Source organism: Tachysurus fulvidraco, chromosome 2 (genome assembly GCF_022655615.1).
Source record: "Tachysurus fulvidraco isolate hzauxx_2018 chromosome 2, HZAU_PFXX_2.0, whole genome shotgun sequence".
Classification (NCBI taxonomy): domain Eukaryota; kingdom Metazoa; phylum Chordata; class Actinopteri; order Siluriformes; family Bagridae; genus Tachysurus; species Tachysurus fulvidraco.
Window position 1 is genome coordinate 19374384 of NC_062519.1, and position 22869 is coordinate 19397252.

The 22869-nt window shown below is 43.0% G+C and overlaps 2 protein-coding genes across 8 annotated transcripts in view; both read left to right on the plus strand.

Annotated features, from left to right (window-relative positions):
• Positions 1 to 261: 261 nt before the first annotated feature.
• Positions 262 to 9576, plus strand: tmem44 (transmembrane protein 44). 5 transcript variants are annotated; one of them, XM_027171443.2, is made up of 10 exons: positions 262 to 386; positions 1119 to 1283; positions 1366 to 1477; positions 1563 to 1653; positions 2129 to 2295; positions 2420 to 2506; positions 2600 to 2770; positions 2858 to 3073; positions 3267 to 3410; positions 8938 to 9576. In XM_027171443.2, exons 2-10 carry the CDS (start codon positions 1153 to 1155, stop codon positions 9157 to 9159), a joined length of 1341 nt encoding a protein of 446 aa, XP_027027244.2. In that variant the 5' UTR covers positions 262 to 386; positions 1119 to 1152; the 3' UTR covers positions 9160 to 9576. The 5 variants fall into 5 exon arrangements, with proteins under 5 accessions (XP_027027244.2, XP_027027246.2, XP_027027245.2 ...); XM_027171445.2 differs by lacking the exons at positions 262 to 386; positions 8938 to 9576 and adding exons at positions 495 to 857; positions 4026 to 4344; XM_027171444.2 differs by lacking the exon at positions 262 to 386 and adding an exon at positions 499 to 1024.
• Positions 9577 to 11486: 1910 nt separating this feature from the next.
• Positions 11487 to 22869, plus strand: part of atp13a3 (ATPase 13A3) — a 35692-nt gene continuing 24309 nt past the window's right edge. For all 3 annotated transcript variants that reach the window (XM_027171419.2, XM_027171422.2, XM_027171423.2), the window contains exons 1-2: positions 11487 to 11748; positions 20814 to 20900. The gene's annotated coding sequence lies outside the window, so the exon portion shown is untranslated. The remainder of the gene's footprint in view (positions 11749 to 20813; positions 20901 to 22869) is intronic.

The following is a 22869-nucleotide window of genomic DNA, read 5'->3' on the forward strand; positions in this document are numbered from 1 at the left end:
CTGAAATCCACCTTGTAATCCTTCCCAATGTTGGGATCGGGATAATCCTGTTTTTTTTTTTTATCAAAGTTATCCAAATCCTACTGACAAGTTTTGAACAACACAAACTGAAGGTTTGATCCAGATTAAAACTAGGATTGGATTCTGTAATCTAATCGGATTTCAGATTCCTTCTTTCTCTTTTGAACAACCCATTTTCAAGATTTGATCCAATCCGATAACCAAAATCCGATCAGTTTACCTTTGATTGGTTACCTGATCCTGAATAGGAAAAAATGGGATTTCCAAATCCGGATCATTTTGATCCAGATTAAACTTTTTGAACAACTGGCCCCATGTGATAAACTTTAGACTCACCTGAGAGAGCAACTTCACACCTGAGACAGGTAACACGTGTGTGTGTGTGTGTCTGCACGCGCAGCAGTGAACTAGGTGTGTGAGTGTGTGTGTCTGAGTGAGTGAGTGTTTGTGTGTGTGTCCTGAACGCGCAACAGTGAACTAGGAGTGTGTGTGTGTGTACTGCACGCGCAGCAGTGAACTAGGAGTGTGTGTGTGTGTCCTGCACGCGCAGCAGTGAACTAGGAGTGTGTGTGTGTGTACTGCACGCGCAGCAGTGAACTAGGAGTGTGTGTCCTGCACGCGCAGCAGTGAACTAGGAGTGTGTGTGTGTGTCCTGCACGCGCAGCAGTGAACTAGGAGTGTGTGTGTGTGTACTGCACGCGCAGCAGTGAACTAGGAGTGTGTGTGTGTGTACTGCACGCGCAGCAGTGAACTAGGAGTGTGTGTGTGTCCTGCACGCGCAGCAGTGAACTAGGAAGAGTGTGAGTGTGTGACCTGCAAGCGCCGCAGTGTATTAGGTGTGTGAATGTGTGGTTGAGTGTGTCTGTGTGGTTGAGTGTGTCTGTGTCCTGCACGCGCAGCAGTGAACTAGGAGGAGTGTGTGTGTGTGTGTGTGAGTGAGTGAGAGTGAGAGAGAGAGAGAGAGAGAGAGAGAGTGCGTCCTGCACGCGCCGCAGTGAATTAGGTGCGAGTGTGTTTGAGTTTGTGTGTGTGTGTGTGCGCTGTCAGTTGTTTAATTTGTGCTTGTCGTTTGTTTGTTTTTGTTTATTGTGCCCAAGCCTTGACCCCTCAGTGGTGTTTTAGGACAGCAGAATGATTCAAAGCGCTTTTTCTCAGTGGTGTAAAGACGTCACAAGTCACTTTTACTCTGAGATAAAAACCGTTGGCATCTCAACAGCTGTGGGCTTCACGTCTGCATCATTTCTGGTTCTTTCCTACTTGATGTAAGTCACTGATGTTTTCTACCCTGATATAAAGAAAGGCAGAATGTTTCTCTTGTTATTGTTCCATCTGCCTCCTTTACAGCGGGTGCAGCAGGTCTCAGTTCAGAGATGCTGCAGTCTGGGTGTTGTACTCTCTGATCGGTGACCTGTGTCACCTTACTGGAGCTTTTCTCTCTAATCAGACGTCTATTCAGGTGAAACCGAACAAACCGAGCGTTTAGAACTTAACAAACCTTCTCTAGAACTTCTCTCGTCTAACACCAATTTCTCTCTCTCTAGTGTATTATGGCTACGATCATGACCAGCTTGGATGTTGTGCATTTCATCTCAGCTGCTTTGCCTCTGTGTTGGTGGTATTATTCCTCCACTGGTAAGACGGTTTTGTTGTGTTTGTTCCACGTTCCTTTACTAATGAGTGATGAACGAAAACAACACGCTGTACGGCTGAAAGTATGGAGACACCTGAACGTTCCAGCACCACTAGCTTTTAGAGCGTGGTTGTGAAGATTTGTGTTCGTTCTCGGTCACAATTTGCATTGATGTCCCAGGAAGAAGGAAGCCCTGGTGCGATGTCCGTGTTCCAGTTCATCCTGATGTTAAGGAGATTTGAGGTCAGGGCTCTGTGCAAGACATTAGAGTTCTTCTATTCCACCCAGCTCTTCTTTTTGCTCAGTGAAATAAAACCATAATGCTACAGCATGCATTACGTTCTAGACGACATTGTGTTTGTGCAACAGTTTGTCAGAAGGTCCACGTACGTATCGGAGTGTGTGATGGTCAGGTGTTTGCATACTTTTGGCCTTTTTATATACGTCAGCTATGCGTTTGTGTTTGTTTTGTTCAAGGAAGGAGGATGAGAATGTTACGCAGAAGAAGGAGGCAGAACGCTTTTGTGGTCTGTCTGCTGTTTGGAATGGGAGGATACGTGTATGCTGATATACGTGTACGTCACGTGCCTGCCGTCGCCTTTGGCTCTCCGACACACCGGAAGCTGCTGAACGTTGTCGTACGTGTGAGTGATCTGATCCTTTCTTACCTACACAACACCTTCATGGTTTACAATAAAGCATGGCTTGGATCAGTGTGTGCAAATAAACACTTGAATGGTTCTGCTTTGTGTTGGTTTCTGAGAATAGGATCAGACTGAACTGCTTGGTTATGTGCTCGGTCTTCTGTCCTTCGCTATTAGCTGGACCTCCAGGATCCCCTTATTTCTGAAAGCTGTGCGTAACATCAATGAGCACCTCCATTCGATTTGGGTTGTTCGATGAGAAACGTTTTTAACAGAATCCACCTTTTGTTTAAATATCCTGCAGAACAGAGGAGAGATGAGTAATTTGACGCATGTTTCCTCGAGAGCTTTCAGTGCTGCGGCTGGAGCTCTCTACGCCTCTGCTATAATGTTCTATGAGCCGCGGCTGGAGTGTGTCCTCGAAGCGCTGCCGTGGATCCTCTCAGGAGCGAGCTGGGCGATACTGGATTTCTCTGTATCCTTTAGCTACACAACTTAGCTACAATTTAGCACCTTTTGACTTCTGAACAAATTGAAGTTCTTTAACTATGTGAACGTTCAGATTTTGCTTCTCTCCTGCTACAGGATTCGCTACAGGCGGCGTTCGGTCGGGACGCAGGATTCAAACAGTGAGTCGCTTTTGGGTGGATTCCACAGGGTTTCATCTGTTCTGTCTCACAAAGAGAAAGATTCCAGAAAGCATATTTCATTATGGAAGAGCAGCACATCAAAAATGCCTGAGAGAAAGCTTTGTAGAAATGTTCAACCTATTCGAAAGGTGGGTGTTTTGTCATCGCTCTTCTCTAATTTTTAGTAATTTTTAGTCTAGTCTAGTTTTGTTTAGTAAATTAAACAGCATGGATATTGGACAGGTTTTTTTTAACTTGATTTGCCACCCTGTGTGTTTTATATAGAACCTGTAGCACTAGGAATAAAAAAAAGATCTGATTATAAACTTCCTCGTTTCCTAGGTGTGTTTGAAGAAGGTCACGATCACTCGGTCCGACTCAGCAGAGAACCATCCTATAAAGGGAACTGTGAAGGTGGTCAGGGTGGATGAGCGGTACTCTTCAGGCAGTACTACAGATTCGTCCTGCCTCAGCTCTGAGCTAGAGGTTAGCTGAGCCCCTTTTTAATAAACGGCTCTGATCCATGCAGGTAATCCTGGAAGTATTCCTTTAGGGCAGGAGATCTGTATGCAAGCTAAACATGCTATAGGGTCATGTGTGAAACCTATAGCTGCCTAGAGGTTTTAACAAACAACATCATCATCATGAGGGAAGAGTAAATGTTAGCTTTCTGAAGATAGGTGTGTGTTTAGTGTCTACAGTAAAGTTCTTTGCTACCTGTTGGACCAGCGGAGGGTAGGAGGAGGCAGCTTTTGGAAGGGAATAATTTAGCTGACTGATGGAGCTACTCGTAGTTTGCTTTTCTGGGCACGTTAACTGTACTTTTCCTGTCTTATGATGAATAGAGTTTTTGGTTTAAAACGTCATCCCTGGATGAATGCACTGCAGTGAGCCTGTAGGTGGCAGTAAAATGTTTTGCAGGTGAACAAAACTACAACTTCTAGAAGCCAAGGAGAAGTTCAAGAGTTTGCAGTTCTTGAACTTTCCTAACGAGAGTTACGGAGTAATAATCTTTACTTAAGCTGCTTGATCACGTTTTATTCATTATTTTGTAGCTCGTTATGTTTTCTAATGTCACCCATGAAAATGCCTCTGCTTTAGGTCTGTGACCACATTGACACACAAAGACAAACAATGGCTGTTCATGACGCGCTATAACGTCTCTAATCTACCACGCGGCCGAGTTCAGGCGCATTAATGTCCCACTGCATACTGGATCATACAGGAGGTTTACAGCGAATCCTACCATGGAGCAGCGGACAACGAACTCTAGTGATGGAAATGGACTTAAGAAGTGCTTTGTGTCTTAGTGTTACAACAGAACTTGTGTCCCATGTGGAGAGCAACAGGAAACATGGCACACAAGAAGCTTGATAGGTTTCTATGGGTACAAAAAATAAACTGGGACTAAAGTAAAAAATTTTTTAATATACAAGTCTCTCTCTCTGTCTGTGTCTCTCTCTGTCTGTCTGTCTCTCTCTTTCTCTCTCTCTCTCTCTCTCTCTCTCTCTCTCTCTCTCTCTCTCTATCTGTCTGTCTCTCTCTGATTTACGTAGCACCATGGCAACTAATGGTGGTTGATGCAGCAAATATGCAAATAAGAAGAACATAAATTTTGGAATGTTCACTAGTAGGTGTAGTGTAAAACGTCAAATTATGAACAGTCAGGATTCATTGTAAACCCCTGCATAAGAAAAGCCAGGATTCCATTTACCCGGGGTAACTAAGACCCGGGGGCACTATTTCAAGTATAAAATACCCTTCAGTCAATAATCATGACCTGTTCTCCATTTTGCCACAACTGAAAGGTTTTTTTGGCAGACATTGTTCTCTGTTCAACTCAAACCTCATGCCATGTGGTGAGTGTTGTCTGAGAGAAAAAATCTTTCCATCCACATTTCCCTCCCTCTCTTTCCCTCTCTCTCTGTCTCGCTCTCGCTCTGTCTCTCCCTCCCTCCCTCTCTCTCTCACTCTGTCTCTCGCTCTCTCTCGCTCTGTCTCTCCCTCCCTCTCTCTTGCGCTCTCTCTCGCTCTGTCCCTCCCTCCCTCTCTCTCTCGCTCTCTCTCCCTCCCTCTCTCTCGTGCTCTCTCTCTCTTTTTCTCTCTCCCTCTCTCTATATGTCTCTCTCTCTCGCTCTGTCTCTCCCTCTCACTCTCTAATTGTCTCTATTAACTCCATCATTACGCTAAGGATCATTTGTCGTCTTTGCACTTTTCGTGGGGAAGATGTGGCCTAATGGTAAGGCCTAACCCTAAGGTTGTGGGTTCGAGTCTCGGGCCGGCAATATCACGACTGGGGTGCCCTTGAGCAAGGCACCGACCTCCCAACTGCTCCCTGGGCACCGCAGCATAAATGGCTGCCCACTGCTCCAGGTGTGTGTTCACGGTGTGTGTGTGTGTGTGTGTGTGTGTGTGTGTGTGTTTACTGCTGTGTGTGTGCACTTTGGATGGGTTAAATGCAGAGAACGAATTCTGAGTCTGGGTCACCGTACTTAGCCGTATGTCACGTCACTTTTCTGAAGTGTTCTGTTCCCTTAAAATGGTGTAGTACACTTATATTTTCCTACATCCACTCTGCAGTGTGTAACTACAACCTGTGCCTTGCGTGTGTGATGCAGTTCAGCAAAGGATTATTTGGACATAACACTGAATTTTAGTGCGACAGGAAATCCCTCATGTGCCATGATTTCTGGCACAGTCGAGTTGTTTCTTGGCCCTGACTGTTGCTCTTAAGAATGCCTGCTTATTGAGGATGTCATTTAACTGAAAACAAAAGTGAATTGCTCAAAATGCAAACAATCGAACTTTGTTTTATTCACTAAACAGGAAACTAGCAAACTATGTGAAACATCTGAGACGCACACGGACTGTGGAGCAGGTTACAATCCAGTGCCTGCTGTAATCCTTCGCAGCAGAGTCCAGTGTCTCGTCCTAGAACAATAAACAGAGTTTGACCTGATTGTTTTCCTACGAGACACAGCACTTGGTGTAGTGTTGCCCCTATACACCATTGTTCACCGCTTTTTCATCAGTCTGATCACTCAGTTTTTGTGAGAGAAATAGAGCTCAGCCTTCTGATCCTAGCCCAGTTTTGTGTGAGAGCGTTTACTTTTGTACACATTCTATGGATATCAGAGCACATCATAAAGTGAGAGTTGTTACTAAAGTGCATCAAAAGCAATCCCTTGATTTGTGAGTGATATAAACCTCCTGTTTTGTGGAGATATCAATCCTGGCTCTAAACCATGCTTTAAAGGTGTTGTCTCCGTTGTTTGAGAAACGCTTCAGAAAACCGAGTCGGGACGACAAACAAAACAAAAACAAAACAAACGTGTAGCCAATGAGCAGAAAGGGGCGTGTCTTATCAATATGGGAGAGTGTTCAGTGCGCATGTGTGACATTAGCAGAAAGCGGTTTTAACATTGACATGGAGGATAAAAACAAAGAAAGAAAGAGAAGAAAGACTTACGATAAGGCAAGAAGTAGGACATGTTAATATAGGATCAGCTTTCCAGCGCTGGAGAGAACTGAAGGAGCAGGAAGTCGGCCACATCTTCACAGGTTGGAGTTTCCCGAGTCAATAACTCCTGAGCTAAACGCTGTTACTACACAAATAACACCTCTTTTCTATCGTAGTAATGTAGAGAGGCAGCTACAACCGCGTTTTGTGTAGTACCAGCGTTTAGCTCAGGAGTTATTGACTCGGGAAACTCCGACCTGTGAATATGTGGCCGACTTTACTTAAGACGCCGAGGCGCTTTTTTCCTTCTCGATAGGTGAGTAACGTTGGTTTTGCTTTGTTACACAGAACTAATATATGCCTTTGTCCTTTACATGATTATTCTTGTGTGTCATTTTTGCTTGTTTGTTTATCTACAATCGTATTGTTCTTCCCTTCAGCTATGATAAAGACACGTTTCATTCTGTTAGTCGCCTGGGTTACGTATGTATGTGTGGGTGGAGCTATCGATACAGGGGTGGGACCCGTTTGGGTTACGGGCGTGTTTGTTTTGGTGATTTCAAATGTCGACATTGGCTTTCAAACAATGGAGACCCCACCTTTAATAACCATCACCCAGCATACTATTCGCAGAATTCTTCCTCATTGTGGCTGCTCGGCACTCGAACAGGCTGGATTTAGAAACTGTGGGAAATGGCTTTGAGTATGAGTGACTTTGGGAGTGACAGAGGTGACTATCATTTGCATGTTAATTTACATTTGCTTACTTTGGCTGAGGCCTTTTATCTAAATTGGCTCGTGATCTACTGATCAGTAGCATTGTGGCTAAACCACTGTGTTACACCTGTACATCAGTGCTTCAGCGTTACTATTTACAGTTTAATCACTTTAAAAAAGCCAATTTACTGAAAGCAAAGTATGTGCTCCCCTCATCTTCACTCTATATGTAGTTCTTCCCCAAACTGTGGCCACAAATTTGGAAGCACAGACTTTCCCTTCACTGGAGCTGAGAGACACAAACCCTGTCCCATCATGACAATGTCCCTGTGCACAAAGCACAGAGCTCCATGAAGACACGGTGTGTTAATGTCGGAGTAGAAGAAGTGGAGTGTCCTGCACAGAGCCCTGACTCTGACTCAACACCACTGAACACCTTTGTGATGAACTGGAACACCGACTGAACCCCAGAGCTGAACAGTGTCTGATCTCACTAACGATCTTGTAGCTGAATGAACACAAATCCGACATCTAGTGGAAAACCTTCACAGAAGAGAAGAACGTATGTTCAGAAAGCGCAAGTGTCCACAAGCTTTGGTACATCGTGTAGTTTTGCTTCACTGCTGACTTTTTCTAGGGGATTTGGTTGAAGACTGTTCACGCATGTTTTATTTGTAGTAATTGTACAAATGTAGCTTATATGTTCATGTGGTTTCTTAATAAATCAGTTTATATAGTTTTCAGTTCACAGGCTGTTAATATGCAGCCACCCTGTTCACTGATGTGCCAGGCTTTTGTGGTAAAATTCTGCAGGGTTCCCAACTCCAATTACCTACCATCCTTTCTGTCTGCTAGAATTTTCTTTTTAGCAACGTTGGAACCTCTGGAGTTGTTAGGTTTCTGCCTCTTTGATACCTAAATAATGCAGGGAAGAGTTGACTTGCCTGTTTGTGATCACTACAAAATATTTCTATGCAAGTTTAGAGTCCTGGACCGGTGTTTTCTCATATCAGCATGTCTGGCAGACATCTCATCATTGATGAGGGCTCATCAGTTAATTCAATGCCAGCAAAACTTCACTGCTAATCATCCCAGGTGATTCATCACTCGGTCAGGATCTTGTGATATCCCTATACAACAATTTGATCTCCCCTTCAGCCAAGGCTTGCAGCCTTGGGGGTAACCATGGACAATCAACTCCTTTTCTTTGTGTGTTGCTAATATGACACACACATGTCGGTTTCTTCTCTACAACATTAAAAGGATTCACACAGTGTTTTTGTCCACACTGACTGCTCAGGTACTTGTTTAGTCTTTTGTCATCTCAATACTGGACTTCTGCAGCTCTCTCTGTCAGGTCTACATATGAATGCAATTCATCCTTTGCAAATTATCCAAAATGCAGCTGCACGACTTGTCTTCAACCTGTCGAAGTTCTTCACACCACCCCTCTTACCTCAACACTCTAATCACTCTATTGCACTGCACCTCGCACCCTCAGAGCTATCAGAAACTGCTCCACTGGTCCCAACATCTCTCAGGGTAAGTGGGAGGTATACAGCAACACTCTTTTCTGTTCTGGCACCAAGGTGGTGGAATGAACTTCCCTAGATGTCCAAACAGTTGAGTCAAATTCAAATTCACTGCAGTTACTGGAGTCTTCAAACAAAGGGTGAAGACCTACCTCTTTTAGGTTGCTGGTATCCGAAGTCTGTGACCTAGTAAATGCACTTTTGTACGTTGCTCTGAATATGTGTATCTGCTAAATGCCATAAATTAATAAGTTCTTTCAGTATTGCCTTTTACCATCCAGTGTTTTATTTCGCATTCATGCAGTGGGACTTTGAGGAGACCCCTCCACAGTGGAGTTCACAGAATGAAGACAAGCCCCAGATGGATGCGTTCCCTCTGCAGGAGTGGATGGTCGACCCGAGGACAACGTCGAACACGAGTTCAAGCTCGACCTCCTGTTTCTGTAACAGTGCTGATCTGGAAGAGAGGATTGTTTCTGGATCATCTGACACTAACTTTCAGAGCCTTTCTGATCCTGTGAAATGATTCTAAACACACAGCAGATGCTCCACTGCTTTAACAATGTGATTTTTCACTTCGTTAATATTTAATGAGTTATCAAATATAATAAAGCAGAGTAAACAGAAACCTGCTGATTTAATATTGTGTTTTTTTTTCTTTTTTAGATTCCTCTGTAGTGATATAAGATTGCCATGTGTCCATGTAGAACTTCATGGTTTTGTTTGTCAGATAGGATAAAGAGCCAAAATATCTGTTGGCATGCATGTTCTTTTTTCAGGGAACTATTTTGTTGCTCTGTTCTTCACACATGCCATCCTCCTACATGCCATAGCACTGACTAATAAGATCCTACTAAAAAGCTGAAACATAAGAAGACAAAGCCAAAACAGATAAACGCAGGGAGGTGCCTAATAAACTATCCTAATAAAAAAAACATTGCTATTTCACAGGCCTAATAGTTCAGTTGGGTGTTTCCTGTATTTTGATAGTTACTCTATTTTATCTGAGCTGAACTGCAGAAAGGTCCAGCAACGCTGATAAGCTCCAGACCAGACGGCCAAGGATTTAAAGCTTTCACTCTGTTCATCCGCCTTGTCCATTCTTGTCCTGTGACTCGGTGGCTTGGTCACATTGTGCCCATGTCAGTCTTGTCTAACAGATGACTACCAAGGAGACTTCCCAAAAAAGTCTGATAGTGGGACAATGTGGTGATTAGAGGTTGTTGAACACAATGTGGAAGTGGATTAGCGACGTATCTAACGACTGATAAGGTTCTAAGGTGCTGTAATTGAAACACAGCAGATTTGTAAATTTCCATTTTTAACTTTACACTGTTGTCTGTACATTTTTAATTATATGACATATTCAAGATATCAAACGTTTTTTGTTTTTTTTTGGCACCCTCCGACTCCGAGTTTACCTCGCTGACTTTAGATTGTGATAAACTATATAGTAGTCCAAAAAGCTCTGATGTTAAACATCTGTGTGCTGATCACATCAGTATCGCTGATATTTCTATAAACCAGTGATTAATATTGAGTAACTGACATTTCAGACACATTATCAGCAGTAGATTTTAGCTGTCAACAAAATTAGTTCCCAAAGTAGCCACAGTTGTAATGCGTGTTGCCATGGTAATACACAGACTGACTGACAGCTTGTAACTGTATTAATGGCTTCAGTGTGACAAACTATTGCATGATTTCAGCATACTTGGATGCTACAGATTAAGTGGACTACACTGTAAAGGCTTTACTACAGAGTCATATACTGTATAAGTGTACTGACTGATGACTTGACAGCTTGGTGTTGGAGTCAGAGCAACAGGTCTGTTTATTTTCCATTCAGAAACTTGAGGGGAAAAAATTGTTTGGTCCAAAGCAATAGATGGAAGTCTGTTAGCATGTCAGATGGGAGGCCCAGGATTAGGACATCTCAAACTGCAGCTATCAATGGGGGTTTTGTTTTTCTTTTGGCTTGTAGCATTGATAGCAGTAGCTCAGTTTTGGTTTCAACGACTACATACCAGCTAGGAACGATATTCTGCACTGTATGGCCAGATGTATGTAGACTCCTGACTATCAAACCCAAATGTGGTTCGTCCCCAAACCGTTACCACAAAGTTCAGAGCACACGATTGTCTCAGATGTCTTTGTATGCTGTTGCATTAAAATTTCCCTTCACCGGAACTAAGAGGAACAAACATGCACCAGTGCAAAAAATGCAAACTCCACGAAGACATGGTTTACGACATGGAGGATGTAGAAGCCTAGTGGTTAAGGTGTTTGTGTACCAATTGGAAGGTTGTGAGTTTGAATCCTAGGTCCACAAAGCAGCTCCTGCTGGGCACCTGAGCAAGGCCCTTAACCCTCAATTGCTCAGTTTTATAAAACGAGATAAAAACATAAGTCTTTCTAGATAAAGGTGTCTGCTAAACGGAATAAATGTTGGGGAAGTTCTCGAGTGTCCTGCTCAGAACCCTGACATCAACCCCACCGAACACCTTTGAGCTGAACTGGAACTTGTGTATCAGGTCTCTTTGTTGGACATCATTGTAGGTGAATGATCACAGATCTCCAGTGGTGGTTATAGACACACACACATCTGGAATAGGATGTTTAACAAGCACATGATCTGTAAGTGTGATCCATTCAGCCCTATAGCAGGGGTGTCACAATAGTCTAAACAATGTAAACAATGTCGGTCGTACATCAGGGTTAAACTTTATTAACGTCTTATTAACGTTTACAGTCATCTTTTATAGATCCGCAGTTTAATTACAGCTGTAATTCATCTCCTCACACATCACTCATTCCATGCGGTTGAAAATGAGCTCATTTCCTCTGCGTCACTTCCTGTACAGCGCTCACCAAGCCAGTTTAAGGCAGTCAAAGCCACACGTTTAGGTATCGCGTGTGCTGTCAACATCCAGCTTCTCACCGTTTACCGGAGAATCACGACTCGTGTGTGAGAGTGTGTGTGTGTGTGTGTGTGTGTGTGAGAGAGTGTGTGTGTATGAGAGAGAGTGTGTGTGTGTGTTTGTGGTGTTCTCTCCTGGAACAACAACTCGCTTCATCATGACTTTAAGGTGATCTTCAGTCCAGGTGGTGCTGGGTATGTGTTTGTCTGCTTTACACACACACACACACACACACACACACACACACGCTGATGTTATTATTATTATTATTATTATTATTCGGGGTCACTTCTGACTTTAGCACAGTGAGACGTGTAACAACGTGTAACACAACGTGTAACCCTGACACACATACATCACATTGTGTTTATTAGCATGTTGTGTTTACTGTTTAGCTGCTAGCTCGCTTGTATTGGAGCTAAACTGCATATAAACGAGCTGTGAGTCAGACCTGAGCACTACGTTACTACACGGATATAAACAGCTCATTCTTAGCTAGCTGTCTGATTTAGGATTAAACCGTCTGTCTGACCCATTTATCAGACCTGTCAGATTAGATTTTAACTGCTGCTCCATTTCGTGTGTGAGTGTGTAAGAGAGAGAAAGGGATGGTGTTGGGGTTTGTGCTGACTGTTGAGTTTGAGTTGTTGAGTATTGTGTTGAGTTTGTTGTGGTGTTGTTAAGTGTTGTGTTAAGTAACGAGTAATTGAGTGCTGTGTTGTAATGTGTTGTGTTTTGAGTGTTGTGCGGGGTGGACTGTTGTGGAGAGTTGAGTGGTGCGGTGGAGTGGAGTGTTGAGTAGTGCGGTGGAGTGGAGTGTTGAGTAGTGCGGTGGGGTGGAGTGTTGAGTAGTGCGGTGGAGTGGAGTGTTGAGTAGTGCGGTGGGGTGGAGTGTTGAGTAGTGCGGTGGGGTGGAGTGTTGAGTAGTGCGGTGGGGTGGAGTGTTGAGTAGTGCGGTGGGGTGGAGTGTTGTGTCACAGCTTCAGCTCTGCTTTAGTTGATGGACCGTATTAAACCTTCCTGGACTGCAGTATTTCCCCACCAGTGCTCCATTAATCACTACATCAGGTTCATCTTACATCATCACAACTCTGTGGAGCTCTGAGTTAAAGTCATGTAAATACTCTGGGGTTTAATTCATCAGTTTATTTTGTATGTAAACTATTGTGTGTGTGATGTGCTGAACATTGTGTTACAGAGTATGGAAGCTGCTGTAGACATCAGGATATCGTCCGTGTGCTACACAAACACACACAGTCTCTGAGCTCCAGGATTCAAAGTCCAAAAGCTTATTGTTTCACTAATCCAACACAAATTAGCACCTTAGTGCCCAAAACCTGCCGCTGACTTATTTACTGTGGAGGAAGAAGATAAAGACTTTATTTACAGCCACAGTAAGTGGCAAGACACCTGATTATCACACACACACGGGTTGTGTATTTGTGTCTTTGTGTTCATTCAGCTACAAGATCATTAGTGAGATCAGACACTGTTCAGCTCTGGGGTTCAGTCGGTGTTCCAGTTCATCACAAAGGTGTTCAGTGGTGTTGAGTTAGAGTTGGGGCTCTGTGCAGGACACTCCACTTCTTCTACTCCAACATTAACACACCGTGTCTTCATGGAGCTCTGTGTTTTGTGCACAGGGACATTGTCATGGTGTGTGTGTGTGTGTGTGTGTGTGTGTGTGTGTGTGTGTGTGTGTGTGTGTGTGTGTGTGTGTGTGTGTGTGTGTGTGTGTGTGAGAATCACAGCGATGTAATTCCCATTGGTCACTAACTCCCTCTAATATGGAACTGAGGAACCAGACTTTAAGCCTCGTTTATAAATAATTGAATAAAGTCGTGTATAAATGTCGTTAGCCGAATCTTCCCTAATGAATACGCCAAGCAGCTCATTTGCATTTAGTGACCGCCCACAAATCTCCATAAAAGGTAACGTGCCCATGTAGCTAAGAGCATGACATGAACCATCAGGGTAAAGGCAGAAATGCAGAAGTGGATGTACTTTGTTTTTATTCGTCTTTAATTTAAAGGCTCGAGTTTTCTTGCTTTAGTTTTCTTCTTTAATGTTGCTCATTGAAAGTGGTAGCTCAGTGATTAAGGTGTTGGGCTACTGATCGGAAGGTATGGGTTTGAACCCCAGGTCCACCAAGCTGCCACTGCTCAGCCCCTGAGCAAGGCCCTTATCCCTCAGTTGCTCAGTTGTAAGTCACTCTGGATAAGGGTGTCTGCTAAATGCCGTAAATGTAAAGCTGGTCGTCACAGAATGTTCTGGAGGCTCATCGTCCCCGAGGATGTGTTACTGATAAAGTAGGATAGAAATGTTTTTGTTGGCGTGTTGTTGTCAGCTTCAGCCTTTCTCACGATGTCTTGTTCACTATAGTGTCTCTCCCTGCTCACTCGCTCGTGTCCACAAAACAAACAACAAAAAAAAGAAGGCTAAAGTTTGAAATCATTCGTTTATATTAAACTAGTCACTTTTTAATACGGAGAAGACGCCTCGGTGGAACTCGTGTTCCCGTTAATCATCAAGTCGTCGTGAGAGAAGAACGCTTTAGATTTTAAAGGCCAACACGGACGCTTTAATACTTTACAGGTTAGATTTTTACACGGACGCTTTAATACTTTACAGGTTAGATTTTTACACGGACGCTTTAATACTTTACAGGTTAGATTTTTACACGGACGCTTTAATACTTTACAGGTTAGATTTTTACACGGACGCTTTAATACTTTACAGGTTAGATTTTTACACGGACGCTTTAATACTTTACAGGTTAGATTTTTACACGGACGCTTTAATACTTTACAGGTTAGATTTTTACACGGACGCTTTAATACTTTACAGGTTAGATTTTTACAAGGACGCTTTAATACTTTACAGGTTAGATTTTTACACGGACGCTTTAATACTTTACAAGTTTCAAATATCGTTATAGACGTCTCGGTTCTCAAACCGGATATTTTGGTGTTTTCTTTTATCATTAAACTCTTAGCATTTGTTTTTATATATAAGGTAAATAAGTCTAAATAATCCTTTTCTATTAATGAGCACTACAGACGTTTTTCAAATCTCTCCAAGTTTTTTCCCCCCTCAATAAGGAATTTAAAATTGTGTGCAACAAAAAACATTTCCAGATGAAGGTTCTGTAAAAATGTCGGCCTACGTACGTGAAGAGAGATGGTCTGGTCTGGAGGAGGAGGACTTGTGGACATGAGTGTTTGTTCAGCACAAACTGCTTGGTCCAGCACAGCTCGCTGTGGGAGAACCTACAAGGTTCTCTCAAGCTCGCTATGGGAGAACCTGTGTGAGAACCTACAACGTCATCTCAAGGCTTTTCACACGCAAAGCATCTCTGACTGGTCAACAAGCTTAAAAAACCCGTCTGCAGAAATTCCTCCATGTTAATCGATTGATTATGTAAAAATTAAAAAAAATATATATATATATTTATTTATAATTCTTTAGTTTGATCATTCTGTTATTATTGATCATAAAGTCATTACGTCAGTGTTTTCACTGGTACACAGAAACCTTTTTTCTCCCCAAAGTGACACGACGTCTGTAGAGAAATCGGAAGTAAAAGCTCAGGTAAGGATCCAGTGTGGATTTTACGTTAAACCCGGAAAAGTCCGACTCACAGTGGAGTGTCCACTGATTCAGCACTTCCTCTAAGAGATCAGATGATCTTCATGAGACTTTCAGGAACTAAGCACTAATCCTCCGATCCTGCTGCCCGAGCGATTCCCGTGTTTGCTCTGTGATTGCTCTGAACATTCTGCGCTCTTCTCTAGGAGTTCTGGGAACGTGAGAAAGGTGAGGGATCTTCAGCTTTTCCAGAGAAGCTTGCTTTGAGGCGATGCCCAGGTTACTTTTCACACACGGCATCTAAGACTTTAACGTACAACAGAAAGCCTGCCAACGTTGACTCCTGACTGAGATGTGGAATGTCCTGACACGGTGTTAGTCTCTCAGCTGCGTCGGGAGTGTTTGCCTCGAACAAGCGAAAGATGGAGTAAAGAAAAGTGCCGTCTCTCTGTAGCCGCTCGTATGCGGTTTACCCGCATCATGACCAGGATAAATCCAGGACCGCGCACTCAAGTGCTACATGCTAAAAATAGCAACGAGTGTGAAACGTGGGACTGAAGCAAGAAGCAGAAAGTTCAGCTTGGATCCCGGAGAGCCGCTCTGAAGCGGAGAGATCGTTAACAATTGTTTATTAGGCTCAGGAAATAGGATGTTAGATCGAAATCATATCACAACGTCTTAAGTTCTTTCCTGTTCCTTACCCAAGTTTGAAGTTTTTTGTTAAATACTTAGAAATATTGCAATAAGCAGGTGAGATTTTGTGTTAATATTGTTTGCTCAGTTTGTACATATTTCTGAATTTTTTTAATATTTCCGATGAAGAAATATTAAGAAATATTAAGAAGAAAGAAATATTTTTGCAGACATTAAAGGTGCGGTCTCCGATGTCTGAGAAACGCTTCAGAAAACTGAGTCGGGACGACAAACTAAACAAAACAGATGTGTAGCCAATGAGCAGAAAGGTGCGTGTCTTGTCGATATGGGGGGAGAGAGTGTTTGGTGCGCATGTGTGACATTAGCAGAGCAGGAAGTCGGCCACATATTCACAGGTTGGAGTTTCCCGAGTCAATAACTCCTGAGCTAAACGCTGTTACTACACAAATAACACCTCTTTTCTATCGTAGTAATGTAGAGAGGCAGCTACAACTGCGTTTTGTGTAGTAACAGCGTTTAGCTCAGGAGTTATTGACTCGGGAAACTCCAACCTGTGAATATGTGGCCGACTTCCTGCTCCTTCAGTTCTCTCCAGCACTGGAAAGCTGATCCTATATTAACACGTCCTACTTCTTGCCTTATCGTAAGTCTTTCTTCTCTTTCTTTCTTTGTTTTTATCCTCCATGTCAATGTTAAAACCGCTTTCTGCTAATGTCACACATGCGCACTGAACACTCTCCGCCCATATCGACAAGACACGCCCCTTTCTGCTCATTGGCTACACGTTTGTTTTGTTTGGTGGCCCAACGCAGTTTTCTGAAGCGTTTCTCAGACGTCGGAGACACCACCTTTAAATAAAGTATCATTAATCAGGTTTACACGTTAGCCTCTCTGTCTGTCTGTCTGTCCGTCTGTCTGTGATGAGGATTGTAATTAAAATTTAAAAAAGACATGCCATTATTTATGGTTGCTATGTGTTTTTTTGTTTGTTTTTTTTTGCGATGGTGTTCATGGACACGGTGATCTAGACTCGTTATCTAGGTGAGCTTTGACCTCTGAATTCGCTCTTGTGGGTCTTTGCCAGGAAAAATAAGCTGCTAAATATTAAACAGCATTTTGACTCATATTTTTATTTATTTATTTGTTTGTTTGTTTGTTTGTTTGTTTAACATTTGTTAAGAGCCCTCGTACTACTTTGTGAGGTCCTGCAACGGCTCACCGTATTAAATATTACCTTTTTATTAAACATGATTATTGACGTAGAAGTGAGTGTAATCCACACCTCCACCTTCCTCATTTCACCCCCACGGGTCAGTCCTTGCCCCCTGCTCTCTGTGAACTTTATACAGAGGTCATTAGGTGTAAATCTAGCTGCAGTGTGTCGTCGTGTTCGGCTCAACATTACCTCACTAAAGGATTGATAAATAACAGCCATTGTTTGTAGACAGTTTATTATTGACACGGACTGGACTACAGACTAGACATGAACTTGAACTCATGAACTCTTCCTAGGATTTCCTTTTCTTACACCATCTACTAGTGTTTTTTTTTTTTTACTTTTTTTATAAATCACCTTTATTTTTTTTATAGCCGTGAAGAACAAACACCTCCATAAAGTGTTTCTGTCCTCCCTATAATGAGTGGAGAAAATGTTTAAACCTTTTTATTTAAAATCATCTCTTAGTGGTTAATCTGCAGGGTCTCCGTCTCTCTCTCTCTCTCTCTCTCTGGTGCTTGTTGTCTCTTTACTGGTTTGACAAAGCCCCAGGACAATGTTAGCACTTGGCTTGTGTATGATGCTATTTGACTTATTTTCACACAGGATTGTGAACCTAATTATGTTTGTTAAACTTCACAGTTTCTGTTATAATAAGCTCTTCTCTTCTGTGAAGGTTTTCCATTAGATGTTGGATTTGTGTTCATTCAGCTACAAGATCGTTAGTGAGATCAGACACTGTTCAGCTCTGGGGTTCAGTCGGGGTTCCAGTTCATCACAAAGGTGTTCAGTGGTGTTGAGTCAGAGTCAGAGCTCTGTGAAGGACACTCCACTTCTTCTACTCACACCGTGTCTTCATGGAGCTCTCTTTCCAGCAAAAGTTTAAGTTTTTTATTTTGGGTCTGATTGTATACACGAGCTACGTGTACTGGTAATGCTTCTTGCTCCTAAGCACCAGTACTTAATATCAAGAAGCAATCTTACAACCCAGAAAACGAGTTATCTTTCATGGGAAATTTTAACTGCAGCCGACCACCAAAGATGATTAGATGTATTTATTTGTAAGAAATCATTCCTCGAGTTTTCCCTCGTCGGACTCGTGGTCTTCACCGTGTGTCGGTGTTGAATCGTTAACAGCATTGCCAGTAAACAAAGCAGCTGCTCTTTACTTTACTCGGGTCTCATCACTCTTTATATCGATCAGTACGCAGACGCGTTTGCTCGGTAGATCTGTAGACGAGTCGTGAGGAAGGAAACATACTTATCACTTATTACAGGTGACTCGATGGCTCGCTGAACGCCGTGTACAGAACAGTCCTGCAAACTGAGAGCCAAAGATTCTGAAGCTTGTGGTCAGAGGAGTGTTCAGTGAGTGTCAGAGAACTGCGGGTCAAGCGCAGGGCCGGAAGACGACGTCTGTTATCCTGTTAGCAATTAGAATCTGATGCCTTGTGTTTATAGTGCTGCACTGTGCAAAAAAACCCCACACACAAACAATGCAACAAACTGGCATCCATTACTGACGCCTGACAGCTAACACGTCGTCTTTATCGTGCTGAGACTTTTTTGGCTTTATCAAAGTTTGTTATATATATATACGTATATATGTGTGTGTGTGTGTGTGTGTGTGTATATATATATATATATGTATGTGTGTATATGTTTCCTGTTATTCGCCAGCGGAGGCATGAGCACCTCGTGCCGAGCGCAAAATAATTCAAATTCTATTTATTTACTAAAAGGCTGTAAACTTCCTGCACCTTTCTCGAGAAATGGAGAAGGAGCTCTAGCATGTTCTGACCAGCTGAAGTGCTGGTAATGTTCCCCGTCTACCGATTAGCCCTAAACTCGAACCCTGGTAGATCGTCCACGTCCAGCATTGAGGCCCGGTGTGAAACAGCTCTGTGTGGCTGCTCCCAGAAACAAAAGGCCTTGTCCTAATGTCCTCTGATTAGCAGAGGAAGCGATAAAGAAAGCTCCGGGCTACGAGCAGCGCGGCAACAAAAGCCTCGCTCCTCCAAAAGCTTCCACGAATTATTAGCACCCGTCATTAGGTCATCGCTTATTATTAACAAACAGCGAGAGGTGGGGTGTCCTTTTACTGGAACACGGAGAGACCGCTGCCTTTTCTGCTTACGTCTGCAGATCACATGCGGATCAAACGAGCTCTTCGGCATCGTGCATTCTTTCTGCTCGGTCTAGTTTCCTGAACTGATGAAGGTGTATTGTAAGCCTTTTTTTTTTTTTTTGCGAGGCTGTCAAACTGCTGAACACGCCGGGGTTTGAATGCACAAGGGAACATGGTCTAGATGCACTAAGCACTTTTGAAACTGCCTTATGCAAGATCTCTTGGACCAGGGTTTCACGGACACGGTCACAAAGCCGTAAAACTCGTCAGTTGTTTAAGGATTATGTGGTTACACACAATTATGTCTTAATATTACCAAAATGTCCCAAAATTCCCATCAGGATTAGTCATAGTCACACTTTAATCTACCGGTCTGGTGGTTCGAGTCGAATGCTTGGTATTTTCTTTGTAGTGTGCTGTTGTTGTTGTTGGTGGTGGTGGTTATTTTAGGCCACATGCCTTAGACACAAATGAATGGGACAAATTTAGGCCTTGGGTCACTGCCTGGCAAAACCCAGACCACTAATAATGTGACGTAATGCGACATAGCGTTAACCTCGAAATCCCTCAAACTTTGTGAAAGATTTTCGTGTTTCTAAGTACACTTTATTTGTAGCTAGGGCCGGGCGATAAAACGATAACGATATGTATCGCGATAGACACGTGATCGCTATCGATAAAAAATGTGTTCGATAAAACTTTTGATATTTTTTATTCTTCGTCGGAAGAAAACTGAGGTTGTGAAGCAAGTATGGTTGCATTAACAAAGGCGCTCGCTCTCTGGTAACCTAGCAACGTAGGGAGTGACACGCTAACAGCCAATCGTGTAACAGTATCATGTTCGGTTTGACCATATCGCCGTCTCGTGTCGGTCTGCTGGATTCCTCTTCAGTAACCGGCGACTGATGAGCAGAAAATGAGCCGCAGCGAGCGAGGATATTGTAAATAAAAGAGGAAAAATCAGCACCTTTTTCATCTTTCTGCAGGTTTTATATTCCACACAATGTTACTGTATCAGGTTTGTGTTTTATATTACAGACGTATCTCAGTCTACCTCAGGTTTATTTCTCTTTACAAAACACTGCACATATTTTACACACTTTATTCACCAGAAGGTGAACAGCTAGTGAACTTCCTCACACTAAACCTGCACTAAATTCTCAGGTTTCTCTGTTTATATTTAACACTTTGCACTATTTTATTACACTTTATTAAGCATTTCTGTCATTTCTCACCTTAAATGTTAAGAGATAATAGTTAAGTGTTCATTGTGACTTTAAACTTATGTTTACATTATAATTATTGGAGGTTTCCTGGTTGGTGACATTTCTGTCTTAATAACTGAGGGGATTCTGATCAGAGGAAGGTTAAGTTTCAAATAAAAAGGTTTAAATCTAATATATTTTTCTCCTGGTCCTTATTTTAAATGGGTCATAAAAAATATTGGTCGATATGATACACTGATATCATGATACATTTTTCAGCCAATATCGCTCAGCCCTATTGTAGCACATTCCATCAGTCGATCCCCAGTCACATAACTCACACCTGTAATTCACTCAGGTGTGTTAAACACACAAAGCACATGACGGGTTAGGAAACAGCCCTGAAGGTCAGGTTGGATGTTGTGTGATTTTGTGCTTTCTAATCAAAACGTCTTGGTGATTTCGCAGGGTCCAGGTCTGCATCGTGAGAGCGTGAGAGAGCAAGCTCTTCCACAGGAACGGTCTGCCTTGGGCCCTAGTGCCCCAGGTGTTAAGGTAAGACCTGGCACTCGTTTCATATAACCTGGAACATGTTAAACTAACCATGAACCCTTGAACATGAAGAACGCAGGCTTTCTCACGTCAATTCAGTATCGTTTATTGGTCTTATTCTTATAACTCCACCTACTTAACGCTCAGAGACCCGAGGTTCGTCCTACGTCGCATGCTATAACAAAGACGAAGCGCGCTTCATGTCGAATGTAGATGATGCACTTATTAAACTGTTTTTTATTAAACTGATGATCACTGGACGCTTGCAGGTTTGCTTACGCAGTGGAAAAGGGGCGGGGCTAACAAGTGCTAACACTGGAGGAGAAAAAATGTCCAAAACAGCAGATAAGCCCACATTGTGTGTAGTCTATCGTCTGAAACACTCTAATCTTCCCTAATCCACCTTTAATACTAATGTTTGTAATAATAGTGTTGGTACATGCAGAACTTCAGGTCTGGGATTAAGTGTAGGAGCTCCTTTAGCACCTTCAAAGCCCTTCTCATTGTGTTCTTGTTCTCAGTCCTGAAAGTGCTGGTGGGAATAAAGCAAGTCATGATGTGGTTTAACAATCTGCTGAAACCCATCTGTTTCTCCGCGATAGGTGACGAGGACACAGGTTCAAACCCACAAGCATTTTGAAGCAGGCCACGGCAAAGTCTTTTCTTTCGTCCTTTTGTCCTTTCTTTCGTCCTTTCTTTCGTCCTTTCTGTCTCTTTCGTTCTTTCTGTCTGTCTGACTGAATCAGATGTCTGTCTCTGATCCTGGCTTTCCCCAGGTGGACTACCTTTACAGCAGACAGCTTCACTCGGTGATGATATTTACGTGCAGCTCATTCATCTTTATTATGGTGCAGCTGAAGATGGTAGTTTTAACGTGGTGACTCTTCATCCTTAATCTGGAGACCACATCTTTATAAACGTGGTTTATTTCATTGTGTTTGTGTTGGAGAAGGAAAAAAAGATCAGTCCTGGTTATAACAAAGCGATGCGATCTTTAGCTGTTTCTCATATATTTGCCATATAGTAAAGTTTTTAAAAGAACTAACTGCATGGCAGTTTCTTAAAGTCAGAAACGGCTTGAGAATGCTGATCGGCTCTTCTCCATACTGGGCGGCTGGTGGTGTAAAATGGTAGGAAGGGCACGGCCCTGAGTTAAATTTCCCCTTTGTGTGACGTGGGTGCGTGCAGCGGCCTAGATAAGATCAGGCTCCGTGGCAGAGAGCAGGACCGCCATGCTGCCTCCCTGCTGCTGCATTGTCGAGGAGATCGAGCGCCGGGCTCTGAACCAGCAACATGATTTATATTGCGTGTGCAGAACCTGCAGCCACAGGAACAGCTTTGTTCTCGCTCTCTGTGTTTCTGCTGTACATCCAGAAGATTTCTCAGGGTCCAGGAGGAACGACATCGCGTCGCTCTTTCTCTGGACTCGGCTTGAACCTTGTCCTTATGATCGTTGTCTTGGCCTGTGACAGAAAATAAATAAATAAATACAGACCTTTGGTTAGGTTTGAAGGTGAAATTCACAGATAAATGGGATTATGTTTAATACTCACTAACAGTAGGTAAATATGGGATGTGAGACACAGCACTAGTTTTTTTTACAGAGGTCATACAGCAGGCGTTTGCACTTCTGCCACCTCCATTATCGAGGCTATACTCACCTCCTCCGCTGTCAAGGGCAGAAGTGTCATTCGCTCTGCTGAGAAGGTGATTGGTGGAACTGTACGCTTGTAGGAGCCTCTCGCCTCGGACACAACCTTTTACCTTCTGGCAGGAGGCTGTGGTCCATCAGGACTAAAACCTCGAGCCGCAAACCATTTCTGGCCTCATCAACAACATCCAGGACCCATCGTGGCCTCTTATCCTGCTGATTGTGCAACGCTAAAGCCATGTGTTGGGTTTAATGGAGAAGAAAAACTTTGTCTGGTGGGAATGAGTGTTCAAGCATGTTTGTATTTGTATGAAATGCAGC